The sequence below is a fragment of the Falco biarmicus genome, chromosome 4 (assembly GCF_023638135.1).
Source record: "Falco biarmicus isolate bFalBia1 chromosome 4, bFalBia1.pri, whole genome shotgun sequence".
Lineage (NCBI taxonomy): Eukaryota > Metazoa > Chordata > Aves > Falconiformes > Falconidae > Falco > Falco biarmicus.
The window spans coordinates 19,065,235-19,081,420 of NC_079291.1; the positions used below are offsets into that span (position 1 = coordinate 19,065,235).

General features: G+C 40.5%; 1 protein-coding gene across 1 annotated transcript in view; it reads left to right on the forward strand.

The window, feature by feature from the left end:
• The window catches only part of TBX20 (T-box transcription factor 20), a 40,350-nt gene extending 25,121 nt beyond the window's left edge, over positions 1-15,229 (forward strand). Inside the window, exons 7-8 of the mRNA XM_056338070.1 lie at positions 4,971-5,080; positions 9,447-15,229. Of these exons, the coding sequence (XP_056194045.1) occupies positions 4,971-5,080; positions 9,447-9,787 (451 nt within the window). The 3' untranslated portion in view covers positions 9,788-15,229. The remainder of the gene's footprint in view (positions 1-4,970; positions 5,081-9,446) is intronic.
• The last annotated feature ends 957 nt before the right edge of the window (positions 15,230-16,186 follow it).

The following is a 16,186-nucleotide window of genomic DNA, read 5'->3' on the forward strand; positions in this document are numbered from 1 at the left end:
GAGGCAGAAAACAAAAGAAAAAAACCCAAATCCCATACACCAGGAACAGGGAGCAGATTCTGAGGATATTCTTACCTTTTAACTTACTGAGCACCTGGGTAGTATGGGCAAAGAGAGAAAATACCAACAGGTTGCTTGACTCCACTCTGACATTTGTGCCTCTTGCAGTGATTCCTGAGACAGTAACTTCTGCAGAAGATCTAAGTTCAGCGTACCTGGCTCTGCCCCCTGCTCTTTTTCACCACAGTCTGGCTTTTGCACATCGTCTTCAAAGGCGGTTTAGCCTGGCTCCCAGTGGAATGGATAGCTGCCTATTGCATCACCCCCATCCTCCCTGGAGTCATGGTACAGCTCTAAGATGGATACTAACCCAGGCCTGGCTCCAGCAGGCTAGCTCTGGGTTAGCTTTTCTACCACCTTCTGCCAAAAGCAAATGTATTGCCTCACGCCTTCTTGTCCCAAAGGGAGAAGGTAGGCATCCTGTCTCCATCCCCTGGGTGCTGGCTCTGCCAGATTCAGGAAAATCCATAGCTTCGGGTGCGTGCAGGTGTGTAGCAGCATCAGCGCTGGTAATGCACTGTGGCCAGGTGAGCCCTCTTCTGTATCAGCAGAGGTCATGGTCATGCGCTTCAGAATCAGGGTCATGGTGATCACCAGGCTGCTGTGAATGCACAGGGGAAGCAGAGTAACAGCAAAAGGAGCAGAAAAAAAAATGATACAAAGAAGCATCAGAGAGATGCTGGCTTCCACTTACGAAGAAGTACTGTTTTTTCATCTTGATTAAAGATCTTTCTCAAGGTAATCTGGGACTTTACCATCTCCTGAGAGAATTTCTGTAATCTGGGTTGACAGCAAAAGGAAGCGAGCATCCTCACACAGGGCCTGGCTCCTCAGCTGCTTCCCAAGCCAGCTCTGTTTTCTGCCATCTCCCAGTTCATACCCATGGCAAGAACTTGGGTTTAGTCTGTAAAGCATTAGTGAATCATTCATCAGCTACATCAGGATTTTCCTATCTACTTTTGATCTTCTGAGACTACTCTGTGCGTTAACTAAACAAGGCCAAAGACTCAGTTTGTAGCTGCCAGACATAAAGCATCCCTAGATAGAAGTTTAGTTTTGGCATCAGTTGCCAGCAGAGGCAAGAGTGAAATCTTCAGTCAAGAGGTTAAAACCCGAAGAATGGCAAGATTCTCCCTGTGCCCTCTGAAAGCTTGCTAATTGATAAATTCTCCCCACCCTTCACTTTCTTCAATTCCTCATTCAAAATGCGCCGTTTTATTTCTTGCACAGAGGAGAGAAATGTTTTGTTGGCAATAAGCAGAGGTTTATTGATAGGGCTGGGCTCAAGGCGTGCTTCCGTCAGAACGCAGACCATTGGGATCAGCCCAAGCACCTTCTCCTTGTTACCTCTCCTCACATTTGTCCTGTCTCAGCACCTTCCCTGCGGGTGTGCTAGCTAATACAAGCTTAGTTTTCCCCTCTCCGTTTGGCACGCGGTTCCTCCTTCTTTTTTCCAGCTTCAGCCCCTAACTTGTTCTTCTCCTGCCTGTCATCTGCTGCTACTACCCAGCTGTACACACAGCACAGCTTAATCATAGCAATATATTATGTCTATGTGTGTGTTTTTTCCCCCTCCTCTGGGTATTTACAAGATATCTGTGAGCTGAAGAGCAGTCTGGAAGACTGAAAATTGTTGGTAGACCACACAAAAAAATTTGACAGAAAGGGGACGTCTTTCCTTTATCAAGCTGGTGGCTTGTGATCTCTCAAAACAAAGTTTGTTGCTATTTTATTCCTAATAGAAGAAACTGTGGAGTTTTAAGATACATTAAAAGGTAAAAATCGTTAGGTCTAAGCATTAGATAAGTGTCTGGTCACAAACTGAGTAACAGAAGTACAGAAGTTGAGCACTGAGTAACTGGAAGTTACTCTAGTTCTTCAGCCAGTTCAGTGTGAATCAGCTCTGAAAAATACTAAAGGAAAGCTTTAAAAAACCTCCACCATACTCCTCACTTGCTAGTTTATTTTTATTGAGCAGAATCATAAAATGAAAAATATTGATTTATTGTTCAATAATTTATAAAATTATTTCCATGAATCCTTTAAACCACATTGAGATATCCGAAGCTGTGGCATAGAGAACTATAAAGCCAAAGTTTTAAAATTATTATTATTATTATTATGGACTTTAAATAATTTTATTGGTCCACTCTACAGAGCACCATATTCTGCATCATCTACTTCCTCCTACACATCTACTTGGGAGAAAGTCCTGAAGCTCTTCTGCCTTCAAAGGCTGGAAGAGGCAGACCTCTTTCCATCCTATGCTGGATGAGCTGTAACCCTTTTCTTCTCTAAGAAAACTTGATCTCCAGGTGGTACTCTCTGAACATGAAGTATTGGAGCATGATGCAGAGGCCAACATCCCTTTCCTTTGAAACACAAGGGGAAGAAAAGATTATCCCTTAACTTAGGTCACTTGTCCAGGGCGGGGGAGACCTGAGTGTAGACTCAAGCTCTTGTTTTTCTAGGTGGAAGAACCAGTACTTGGTGGGTAACTCAGAGATATACTTCATGAGTGGAGAAAAGACACCACTTCTTGTTTTTCTTTGTTTTGTTTCACATGCTTAGATGGTTTCCTGCCCTGCCTTTTGCATTCCATAGGGTTATTTGAAGGTTTATATGCAGCATGTATTGTATGTGGAAAGAAGAGTGTCCACCTGAAGGTTGTGGGGACCAGGTGCCTACATTCTGCTGTGAATCTCAACGCTTTGCACTCATGATGTGAATCACAGCTTCAACCTTTAAAATGAAAAATCAGTAGGCATGTTGTGCCTACTAGCATAAACCACCTACATGGTTAGGCATGTTAAGCGTATACGATTTTGAATGTTAAATCCCAGCTGCACAAAAGGAACCGCTTTTGTGAAATTAGTTCCTTTCCCTGATCCAAGTTTCCTCATTACTGTTCCCTCTGCCATAAACACATTTGCTTCTTGTGCCAATGAATGAGACTAATCTTTTAAAAACTTTAGCATACTACCTGTGACATTACAACATTAAAAATAAATAAATAAGCCTACCACATAGTTCCCTGGTTTCAAACTTTGCAGATTCAGGGTTCACTAAGAAGTCATCTCTCTTTTTCCTTTAAAAGAAGACAACCGTATAGAATAATAGACTTCTCTGTCTTAGCATACAAACCCATCTGGAAAGAATTTAGTCTATAATAATTGTGGGCATTTGATTTAGCTTTAAATCCCTGTAGGTAAATCAAATATAAATTTATTGGGGTGAGTTTATCCCCAAACCACCATTGGATCCAATGTTTTAGAGATGAATTTGGCCCACTGCACTAGAACTAGAGCTTGCATTGTTTCTGTTGCATCAGGATATTATTACAGGCTGCAATGTCTGTTGTTGTAAGCAGACCTTTACTAGAAATAAAGCCAATAGGGACAATACAATCACCTGACTCACATTTATTTTTCAGACCTTTAAAGATTAGTAATTCTTTGGTTATGAATACACTTATAGACTGGTATCTAAATCACTCAGATATCACTGGTCTAAATAATTCCGTTATTCTGTACTCATCTGAGATAGTCTTTTTTGTTAAGTACAATTCTTTGCATTTCACATTCTGCTTCAGAAAAAAAAAGTTTTAAGAGGCATGCAGCACATTATGTAAACAATGGCATCTGTCTTTTTCTTTGCGAAGTCTTCTTACAGATAGCCCCGATATGCCTACTGTTTTCAATCACTTAAAAGGCAGTAATCCAATTATATCATCCTCTATGTAGGAACTGCCATTGCTTTCAGTCCACTTCCAATCCTGACACAAGTAAATCACTGATAAGATCCGCTTTTTATTTATATTTTTTTTTCTGAGGAGACTAGCATAAGTAATGATGCCAGTGATAGACCAAGGACAAAATGACCATAATGGGCTTTCTGTAGGAAAGGAAAACATGTGCCATTGTGATTTATCATGTCACTTGGAAAATTATTTTCCTTGGAATTTCTTTAACAGCCACGCTCTCCAAGCAAAGGGTGTTAGCAAGTATGAATGGCCAAATGGTAAATTCAGACAAAATGGTCACTGAGCAGCAGATTGTTTTAAATCTAGCTATCACTACCTAGATTTCTTAAATGGGAACAGAAGGTCAAACCCATTTTGGAAATGTGCCTAGGTCGTATTCATCTTCGGGAGAATGCCACCTACTTACATGGAAACGCGCTGGGAATGTGTAAGGTTGGATCTTCCTTACAAACTGCTATGGCTTATCATGCAGATATGCCTTCCTTCTATTTAAAAATTGTTTGGGTGACTTCAGTGCTTTGTGCCACCAGCGAGGCAGGGGCCTGGCAGATGCTTCCAGCCTCCCAGAATAGATGCGGCACGAGATGGGCAGTATCTGTAGACTTCCTGCTACAAACTGGCCTCATCTCTGATGCTGAGAGAGCATGGTTAGAGCTGGCTTGTCTCTGGACACATCTGTCTCTTGCCCCTGACTTCAGAGAAATGGGAGAGCACCAGATGAGGTGGTTGTGTATGACGAGAAAGCTTGTTTGAAAGGAGCTGGACCACAGGTGTCTCTTTGAACCCAGATTGATCACTCAGCACAAATAACCCCAGAGCTTGTGTTTGTGAATTTATGAAGAGTGCTGGTCTTATATCCACTGTCTTGAGACCACATCCAGGAAATGCAGTGGGAAGTTCACTTTGCTGAAGAAGCTGTACCATGCAGGTAAGAGGTGATCAGCGATGTCAAAACGCTGCAGGCCAAGCCTGGCATTTGCAGTGGCATACCACGAGGCAACCCTTTGGTTAAGTAATTTCGGAGAGTGAGTGTGAAGAAAACTCTGATCTGGACAGAGAAAATGCAGTATGTTCATTGCATTTAACTTAATGAATTAGGAGGCTGTTTAGGATGTTATTGATGCAGTAGGATTTTTTCCTTTCACAGAGAAAGCGTGGAGAGCCTTATCCAAAAGCATTCCTATGCCCGATCCCCCATTCGAACCTACGGAGGAGAAGATGATCTTGGAGATGACAGCCAGGCAACACAAAGCAGAGGTAGGAAACCCTGCTCGTGAGGTAAACCATGGTGACCTAGTTATGCTTGAGAAAAGGAGGACCACAGTCAGTGCTGCAGTACCCTGAAGCAGTTCTCTGGTGTGTGTCTGCCATGTAGTCCTATAATGAAGAAGAGTAGTTGTTACCTTATGGCTCTTCTGAACATCAGATATGCCCAAGGCACTGATGTGGGTGGCTAGTTCAGGGGATAGCTCTAGAGATGCCTATACAGACTTTGCCATCAGGAAAGAACTTATCTCTGCTTCCTTTTTAAGATGACTGAGAAACAGGCAACTTCATTACCGTGTTGCTGAGAACAAGCTAACACTCTCCATCTCTTGGCAGAACTTACTGCCTGGGGCTCAGCATCATTTCAAAAGGACTGTGTGGGTGTGCCATTTGCTGCTCCTCCAGCCTTCTGTGAATGGAGGACTGGTTCTGGCCATCTTCAACCAGCCTGTGATTAATCTGCTTTGCCTCTACAGGAAGAGAAGTCCATAGCTCCTTGGAAAATAGGTGTTTACTTATCTCTTGGTCTCTAAAAGGTGCTTCTCCTGCTGAGGGAATTCACTTCAAATGCTTTATTAAATGGTTTGTCCACTTTAGCAGCCACAAAAGTAGGAGTAAGACAGGGTTCTTTGTGGGGATACTTGCTGGACAAATTGCATCTGTCATAATTTGCCACTGGAAATAGATCCCAAACCCACCCTGTGGGATCACTGACTAGCATAAACTTGTGTTGCATTATATTTTGCATGTTGACTTCATGACCTGCCTGATACGCAACAGCCACTTGAGGTAAAGCAGTTCTATCTGCCTTCCGACTGGCAGTGCCCTTGTCTTGTCCTCTAACTTCATACAGTGTTGCTAAGATAAGAGCATTATTTCTGGTCATAAGCTCTTCGGGCTTGTGCAGGGAAAACACACTTATTTTTAACCACGAGTTGCTCTTCAACAAAATGCGATTAGGTGGGCTTGTTCATACATGTCTATTCTAAGAGCAGTTCCTCAGATTGTGGAGTTTCTGGAGCAACTCCTCAGCTGGTACGATGCCATCCTTTCACATGCTTCTGGGGGATTACCTCGGTTCACGCCAGCTTAGATCCTAGGCCAGTTATTGTTGAAGACAGCGCTAGATTTTCCCATACCAGCAGTGCTCAGAGCACGGCATCTTCTCCCCAAGAATTAAAGTTCTCCCTGGTGTGATGTCCTCCTTTGGGAGTGACAAGGTGAACTAGGTGAACCTCAGCATGACAGCTGGCCATTAAAGCCTTTCTCTTCCGAAGAGAATCCCTAGGAAGGCATCATAGGAGGAAAGAATAGTTTATTACAAGTAGTTTTATGTATAGTAGATACAGGGTACAGTTCTGCATTTGCTCGCAATATGACAAATGAGTAAGTGACGAGGGTGATGAGTTGTGGCAACTGACTTTTTTCTGAGAGCCATGTGCTAGCATGGCAACCAGAGATGTGTGCAGAGAGTAAAACACACTGCTCTTGCAGATGAGTAACAGGTACTGCCTTCACTCTCTGTTTAGGTCTGGTGTCCTTAAATAAGGAAAAGTCCTCCAAGATATGAGGAGAGAAATGATGGTCTTATTGAAACTCCATAAACATTTTCATTTCTTCCGATGCATTTTAAAACTACCTTGCATGCAAAATTGAGGGATGTCCTCCCATATATATGAGAGTTGACAGCCAAATACATACATGTTGCTGGGTGGTGTGAGTTACAAGCTCTTTGAGGTCTCAACTGTCTCAGAGTTACTACAGCACATTCCCTTGGTGGTGGCAAATGTGGTATGTGAGACTTTTTTGAGTAGTAAGTTGCAATTAGAGACCACTACAGCTGGAGGAGGAAAGGGTGCTTATGGGAGTTCTTCATGAGAATCATAGGGGGTTGGAAGGGACCTTTAAGGTCACCTAGTCTAACCTCCCTCTGCAATGAGCAAAGGCATCTTCAACTAGATCAGGTTGCTCAGAGCCCCATCCATCCTGACTTTGAATGTCTCCAGGGATGGGGCATTTACCACCTCTCTGGGCAACCTGTTGCAGTGATTCACCACCCTCATAATAAAAAAATTCGCATATCTAGTCTAAATCTACCCTCTTTTTGTTTAAAACCATTACCCCTTGTCCTATTGCAGCAGACCCTGCTAAGAAGTTTGTCCCCATCTTTCCTATAGTCCCCCTTTAAGTACTGAAAGGCCACCATAAGGTCTCCCTGGAGCCTTGTCCAGGCTGAACAACCCCACCTCTCTCAGCCTGTCTTCATAGGAGCGGTGTTATATCCCTCTGATCATTTCATGACCATTTATGAGAAGGGATCACATACTTTGTGAAAAACAAAGTTTATTGCTATTTATTTCCACTTATTTCAGCACCCACCCAGAGCATTCTCAGCTCAGCCTATTTCAGCTATCTGAAGATGGAAGTGGCTATCCTTCAGTAGTATATTTATCCCAAAAAGTCCATTTCCAAAGGAATTAACAGAAATGAAACATATAAATCCAATTAAAACTCTTTCATGCTTCATGTCTGGGTGCCTGTGCCCTAGCATCCACACACACTGGATTCACAGTAGCTCCCTGGAACAGGGCCAAATGTAAACCTTCCAGGCAAATCCAGATCTGCATCCCGCTTTCCCTGTAGCGCCATCATGCTCAGATATCCCCACATTTGTAAAGGGTTTTGTTCTGGTCGGTGAGTACAGTGTTATCTTTATAGTTTGGCTCTGGATCCTAACTTCCCGGTGGTTGGGATTCGGTTCAGTGGGAGGGCCAGGATTTGGTTCAAGTCCATTTCTACTGCTGAACTGACACAATTTCTCTTTCCTGTTACTGGGCTGTTTTACTTGTTTCATTAGGCAGAGGAGGAATTAATCAAGAGTAGCTCTCTTTCTGATTTGCAAATATATCCCTAAAGAGATGTATTTTTAAAAAAATTATAATCTGAATTTTTTCTTTCTATTCCTGTTGGCTTATAGCTTTGTTTTGAGTATGTGGCTACAATTACTTAGTATACATAATTCCAATAAGTTTACCTTGACAGATAGGTGTCTTCCTACTTTTTTAACAATTTGGATGAACCTGACTTCTAGAATCAGATTTATGAAACTAATACCTGTTGTAAAACTTGTTCTCGGAATGTTTTGCAATACTGACATAAAATTATGTTTTGCCAAATACCCTTGCCAGCAAATTTATTTCTTAAAGTAAGAAACATTTTCTCCATGGATGCAGTTGGACAAGAAGGAAAATACAGAAGGGACATGAGTTGAATTATTGTTTGAATAGGAATAAAAATTAAGAGTTTATTTATAGGATTTTATTGTATTCCCCATTTCTAAAAATCAGATATCTGAGGATGACGAGATGCACAGAGGAACCGCAGAGGTGAAAGGCAGCAGTCTCAACAGATTATTTGAAAATGACCATGTGTAATGACTGAAACAAATTATTAGTGGCCTAAAAATTTGACTGTCAAAACCAAATAAGTAAATAATCCTAGTTTAAAGAAACCATTTCCCTTTTTTAATGATTCTAAAGTCTTCGGAGAAAAAGTGTTTTAAAGAGATGGAAGATTTGTGAAAATAATCTTTGGAACTTTTTCAGATGAAAAAAATACCAAAGAAACCATTTCCATTTGATCAAAAATAGATAATTAACCTGAGAGCATGTTTTTAATGTTTTTGTGCATTTCACTTAAAGCCTCACATCTTTTACTATGATTTGGCATTAGTCTTGTTTCTTAGAGCACTGTACACAGCTGGGAAAACAACAGATGTTCTGACATGTTAGAATTTTTTGTTCTGTGTTTTAGAAAAAGTCAGGTTGATTGAAAAGATGCAATGTTGACACATTTTACTGGGGTAAAAAAGAAAAAAAAAAAAAAAAAGAAAAAAGGAAAACTTATGGTGCAATTTTTTCTGCATTTTTGCCAGACTGAAATTTTAGAAAAAAAATAACCAGTTCTACCGAGGATGATGTAAAAAGCTACAAGCATGTCTTCAAAACAGGGAGACCTCACGTCAGAGTAGAAGCTTCAGTGTTTAGTGGCAGCATTACGAAGTTCTTCAATGTTTAATACCAAAAATGTTCGACAGGCAAAGCTGACTTTACTGTTCAGGTGACTGCAACCAGCTCCTTAAAATGAAATTTTTTCTTAAGATGTAGTGATAAAAGACAGCAACTAGCAAATAATATAAAGAAAGCTGTAAGGAGAGAGAAGTATTTGGGAAGTATTTCCCATGACAACTTGTCATCAAAATCAGCCTTGCATTGAAAGACCCATTTTCTCCCTTTATGCTGTTTTACCAGTGTGTGTGGCAGTGCAAACATCACCCGTTCTTTCTCTTTGCTTGCAGGGTCAGCCTTCACAACATCTGATAACCTGTCCCTCAGTTCCTGGGTATCCTCCTCGACCAGTTTTCCTGGATTTCAGCATCCACAGTCTTTGAGTGCCCTGGGTACCAGCACTGCATCTATAGCTACACCCATTCCTCACCCAATCCAAGGATCTCTGCCTCCGTACAGCCGCCTGGGAATGCCTCTTACACCCTCTGCTATAGCCAGCTCCATGCAAGGTAGTGGCCCCACTTTCCCTTCCTTCCACATGCCTAGGTACCACCATTATTTTCAGCAGGGTCCTTATGCAGCTATCCAGGGACTGCGTCACTCCTCCGCAGTGATGACGCCATTTGTATGAGTGATGTAAGACAAAAGAAACATGATGAGATTTGAAATGTGCAAGCTTGGTATGAAAAATACAAGGGACCTTCCTGAAAGGCCTGTGGCAGGAGTGCTGAACTCGTAACAAACCAGCTAAGAAAATGCATTATGGATATAGATTCCTCCGCTGAGGGATCTCAAGAAGAGAGCATGCAGCTTGGAGCTGCTCACAGATCTAGGTGTAACACAGCTGAAATGGATCCCAAAGTAAATCCCCAGGATTTTTGGTCGCGTGCAGCTTGTTCCAAAGGTGCATTATACCTAGCGGAAAGAGATTACGTTTATGCAGCAGTGTACAAATTAATTGTGTATAGGTCTTTTTTTTTTCATATGCTAGAAGAATTCTGAAAAAGGCAATACTCTTACTCATCTTCATCTCTTCTTGTGACTGATGAGCATCTAAACAGAAAAATGTATTGCTATAACTTTGAGCATGTTTTAGGCTATCAGCACACACTTGCTGGGAATGGGACAAAGTGGAGAAGACCACTGTCCTTTTTAAAAGACTGGCTTATATTCACCAGAAGCAGTATTTCTTAGTTGCTACTATAATCCCAAAGAAAAAATTATTAACAAGTTTTTCTTTCTTTGTTTCTTTCACAAAACACTTATCAGTTCCAAGAAAGAACTGTGTTACAGGACTGTAGAAGTATGATGTATTCTGCCCTTCATTTAAAAAGAAGTTTGATCTATATCCTAGGAGGAGCAATTTAACTGTCTATTAAGGTATGATGAAGGAAAATGTTGATTTGGGAAAATCTGTCACTTAAAAAACCAAGATACCAAATCTTTAAATCAATGCTTGTTTGCTGCTGTGCTTGCCACTGAAGACCTGTTTCTAGCTGTAAATGTGTACCAAGTTAACCAGATTTCAGGCTAGATCAGTCTGCAGACTCTCTACATCAAACTGTAATCAAGGGGCTGGTATCAGATGAGTGACATTGGAGTATCCTTCTATTTGTTCTGATTTTCTTGGGTTTGGTCATGGCTGTTATTATACAAGCTCTTTGGCCAGGAAAACGAGGGTTGTAATGTGTGTTTTCCCATGTCCCCCCTATATTGGGAAAATACCAGCGCAGAACTTCACATGTAATTTTTTTTAATTCTCGTCTCTATTTTTCAGTTAGTAATTAGGGTTCTCATTCAAGTACTGCTCACTTTTTCCAGTACATTACGTTTGATGCAATAGAGGAACCATAGAGGTATAAGAAAAATTGACCTGTTTGCAGAGAGCTAGCGTGAATCCTTTGCACTGCTGGAAAGAGTATCAGCGCAATGCTAATTTTCTGCATGGTGGGAGCTGGGATTTCACTGTAAAAAAGTCAGCACAGAGTTTCTGTGTAGAGTGGCATCCAAGTTACAGAAGATAACAGATCTACTGTTAAAAACCCCTAGCAATCCAATCTCATATATTAAAGATCCCTGTAGAGCTGGAACACCGAATGGAAAGCAGACTTTTTTGGCATTATTCTCTACTTCTGACCAGTGTGTGTTGGTATCATATGGTAAGAAGCAGAGCACAGTATGCTGAGTCACCTACCTCCCATCTCTGTGAAGTGCAAGGCAAGTCACGCACCTCATCTTACGTGCCCCATCACACAGAGCAATGACAGCCTCCCAGGCTTTTCCTAATTTCTGTTGTGGGCCAGTACTTGCATCCCACAGATAAGGTCCATCTGTATGTATTTCACAGTAGCTGAATTTAAAATCTTGCCAAATTGGCCATTTCAATCACTTCAGCTATCTGCAGTATCATCCCGATTTCCCTTTACTCACTGTTGGGTATGCTGATAAAAAACAGCCTGTGGCAATTTGCAACTTCTGTGCTCTGTATGTGAATAAAACAAACCTACATTTACAGTTTCTGAGTTCAGAGCTACTACAAAGAGTTCCATAAGTTAATATAATAGGCCAAGCTCTGCAGTATTTAAATGGCTTAGAATCAGACACTGAATTTGGCTTGATGTATCCAAATGTTAGATTTTGCTCCAGGCTATCAGATTCACCTGAAAAGTGCATGTTGCAAGGTTGAGTCTACCCATTTTGATATAAACCCCCTATTTTTCAGGAAATTAGATTATATTGGCCCCACAGCAACATAACTCTTCAAGTTATGTTACATACATGATTCCATAGAAAGAAGAATTTCACAGGAGATTGGGAAGAAATTTTTTATCCCTCTCCTCCAGTTACTTGACTTCTCTTAGAGCTGTATGAAGGCTCTATGACAACATGCACTAAAGCCTGTAGGGAAATCTGATTTCTTTTATCTGTTTCCTTCTGCAGCTCCATTAACTTATCTGGAATTGCAGGGGATATGGTTAGGTTCAGAATTCAAGCCAGTAGCTTTAATGCTGATACTTCTATCAGGAAATGGTCAAGTCGGTAGGCAGCTTTGAGATGCCTCCAGAACTAAGTTTGAACAGGTAGGCTGATTTGGACGAGTTTTACAAGTCACACAAAGCCTGCTCATATATTGACCTGCCCTTCCTTCGTGAAGAAAGTTCAGAGAAAGAAACAGTACAATCTCTGTAGCCCTGCCCCAGTCCCTGTTCTGAAAACACCAATATTTGGCAGGCAGAAATGCCCCAGATACTGTTTCACAGAAAATACCGCAGGCTTTTCCTGGAGAACAAAACTGGATTTTAACAACATTGTTTACAAAAATATTAAATGATAGACAAGTGCTTTTCATTATGAATTAAATGGGATTCATATCTGAAAAAATACAGCAGTAGACTGTCCCTGTATAAAAACATGACAAGGCCAATTCCTCATTCATGCTCTCTGTGTTGAGTTTCATACTGTAGATGGATGCAGAACGAACTACCTGTCAAAATCCACAGCTTGTTTTTTCCAGTCAGATCAAGTCTCTTTCAATGTGCTCATCCCTCTTTGTTCTGCTCTTTGGAATATGCTGCTCTCCAGTGATTTAATTCCTTTGCATCAGAAACCCACTGGGTTCCGCACTAATACAGAATCACGGGCAGATCCCAAGCAAGGGAATGAAGGCAGCTTGTGAGGGTCTTCTCCAGGAGTAAGGTCAACAGGTATGTCCAGTTCTCCTCTCCCCATCTTTGCCTTCACAATCCTACCAACAAAACCTGTTGCATAGAGGTGAGGTTGAAGGGATTAAGTTCACAGAGACCACAGGACGCCCAACAATGATGTCCTGCCACCTGGCCAGGTGTCTTCTCCCTGTCCCTCTCCCCTTCCTGGGGGCAGGGGGCAGCATGGGAGTGATTCCAGGATTAAAATTCCTGCCCACTGAAGCCAACTGCAGATTTCTTGACTGTAACAGAGGTGGGATTTCATTCAACATTCTCACCTGAAAATAAAGTCTAACTGTAAGAACAGTCTGTAGTGACGGCAACAATATAGGAACTCCACAGAAAAGACTAAACCTCCAACTACATCAGCTTTAGCACTGATTTTACAACTGGAAGAAAATGAATGTAAATTTGTAATTAATTGGTTAAAGAGTGAAATTGCTTTCCTAAAAAATATTATCTGTACTACTTTGACAATAACTCAGTAATTTATTTAAGGAGTTGCTGTACTGCTGTCAAAATCGTATCACTTTCAGGACAGCACATCTGTTGCTGGTAGATGGTCTAGGAATGCCAAACATAACCTAGAGTTCATTTTTCAATATAATTCACATTCTGTATCCCACGAGAAGTGCTCTTCACCTTCATGAGCTCTCTTGGCTGAGCAAACTGGTGCTGGTTTATGTTGTTGGGTGTTTTTTTAAGACAGGTGGAGAGAACATGTCTGAATATGCTTTTCAAAGAGAATGATAAAATCATCCTCCAAAGTGTTACAAGTTCTTTCGGGTGTTTTCTGGATTACCCTTTTATCCATAGATAGTCAACAGCCTCAGGTCTTTCATCCAACAAAAGCATCCCAAAGACTAACAAAGCTGATTTAGATGCATTTGTCTGGATTTCTTTTGTTTCTGCTTTTGGACAGCCCTGAGAGAAGCTAGACATAAAAAACATTTTAAATTTGTCGTTTGGTTTGCAGCATTGCTTTATATGGCCTGAGGCACTGTCAAGGACAGAAATTCAATGACACTGGGTTTCAGTGGTACTCTTCTAGGTATAAACTGACAAACAAGCATAGACCAAGTGGATAAAGGTACTGAGTTTCTAATGGAAATGCTTCTTCCTGAGTTCAAAGATGTTAAATTGTATGATAGCTAACTTACTTGCTAGTACAAACTACAAAATCCAATTGCAAATTTTCTCCCAGAAGGCTTTATCCATGGAGGCTGGGGCACTGCATGAGTGTGTACACATAAGAAGATGCTGCTGCTTCCAACATCCAGCAAACACTAACCAGTATTTGAAAATAAACCTCTTTTAAACTCATAACATTTGGGCTGGCAACTTAATTATTATGCACTACATCATCTTCATATGTGTGTATACAGGGAAACAGAAATATTAATGAAAATAATTGCAAAAACTTGGGGAGCTTCCCAAAACTTTAAGTAAATATAAATTGTGGTTATTTACCCTCGATAAGGGGCAAAAGCAACAGTGAGATCAGTGTGATGCTTAGGGCTCCTTATCTGGGAGGGCGTTGTGGCCACAGCGCTTACACTCATCACCTGCAGAGGGATGACATTCACTCACTGCAAGATTAATTTGGATTTTAGTAAGATTTTATTCTCACTATTCCATACAGAGCATTTTCGGCTGCAGGAGATGTGGTTTCTTTACTAATCACTTACTTGCTGGCCAGAGGATTTATGTATTACTCTGTAATAAACTGTCCTTGCATATAGTCTCTAGTTTATCAAATGACAACTTCTTTTTCTTTATTTTATCTTTTTAAAAGAAAACTAAGCAGTGATTTAAGTAAACTCTGAAGTAACTTCTATAATAGTTTAAGGACAAAAAATACGGTTTGCTGTATTTTACCTTTAGCACATTTAAAGAATCTTTTCTTTCCTTTTTTTTTTTTTATTGTACCTTCAGAAACATGAGGAAAGATTTAATTTAGAAATAAGGAAGGTAAAAAACTGGATGTAACCTCTTTAACAGAATGTACCACAGTTCTTCTGTTTGCTGTGTTGACTTTGTTGTTTATAATGCATTGCGTGAGCACATTCACCATGTACTGAAGTGTGTGTTTGTGTGTATGGGGTGGGGGTAGGGGGAAATCTTTTTATGGAAAAAGAAGTTGTGAACATAAACTATGAAGCAACATCTAATGAAAAGTTTCTTTTTAAGTGCAATATATTTATTTCTGCTAGAAATATAATATCAACATTATGTAATATTTGAAGCATTAAATGTTATTTGTAAACAGCTTAAAATTATATATATATATCACAAAAAATGTACAGAAGTGCAAATGTGTGGATATTCAGTTTCTTTCATTAAAATATTGGGTGTTTTGATATATCATTCTCATTTAGCCAAATCTTTCTGCTTCTGTTGTTTTTCCTCTAACCAAGTCACTGAGTACAGTGGAACGGGTGATGGATTTCTCTAAGAGTGCACAAAATCCGGTAGGGCTGCTCATCTGCAGAAGATGGTCTAAATCTTGGATCCATATGGAATGATAGTTATATTGTAGTTCAATACAATTGTAGTTTGCACATAGTTACACAAACGATTTTTTTCAAAGTGCTTTGCAATCACATTCAGAAAAGTTGCTGGTTTTGCTACCGGAGCCCAAATAAGTGGCTGAAATATGGGGTTCCCAGGATCCCCAAGATACTAAACAGAGATGTAGGAAACGTAGCCTAAAAAGAAAGGGGAAAGGAGTTAGGTCTGTTTAGTCTGGAGGAGTGAAGATTGTAGGAAGATACAATAAAAGTTTTTGAATGCATGAAGAATGTAAAGAAGCAAGGAATAATCCCTCTCCATATCTGCTGCAAGCTTTTATTTAATAGGATTTTATTTCTATTTTAATAGCATATATTAAAGCAAGGGAGAGTTACCTGAGACATATAAGATATTCAAAGAAGAGGGATAGTGAAGCACAGCAATAGATTGCCTAGAGAAGATAAAGAGCAGTGTCTATCATTGGAAGTCTTTAAGAACAGGTTGAACATGCATTAGTCAAGAACGATGTGATTAGAGCTAATCTTGCCTTAGGACAACCAAACGATCTCTTCAGGTGCTTCTGAGCTTTCTGTGAGAGCCACTCCTTAAAGCAGCTTCTGACAAAAATCCTCCTGTTGCTCCAAAAGTTTTTGTTACACACCTGCAGTTCAGCTTGTCTTCAAATTGAGATCAGCTGCTGGCTCTCGCAGTGAGTCCACAAAAGTCACTGATTCATGAAGAAATTCAATGCAACAGAGGAGCTGCAAGGTCCTAATGAACAGCAGCAGCACTGCTTTAATTTGGTTTTGTCTGTG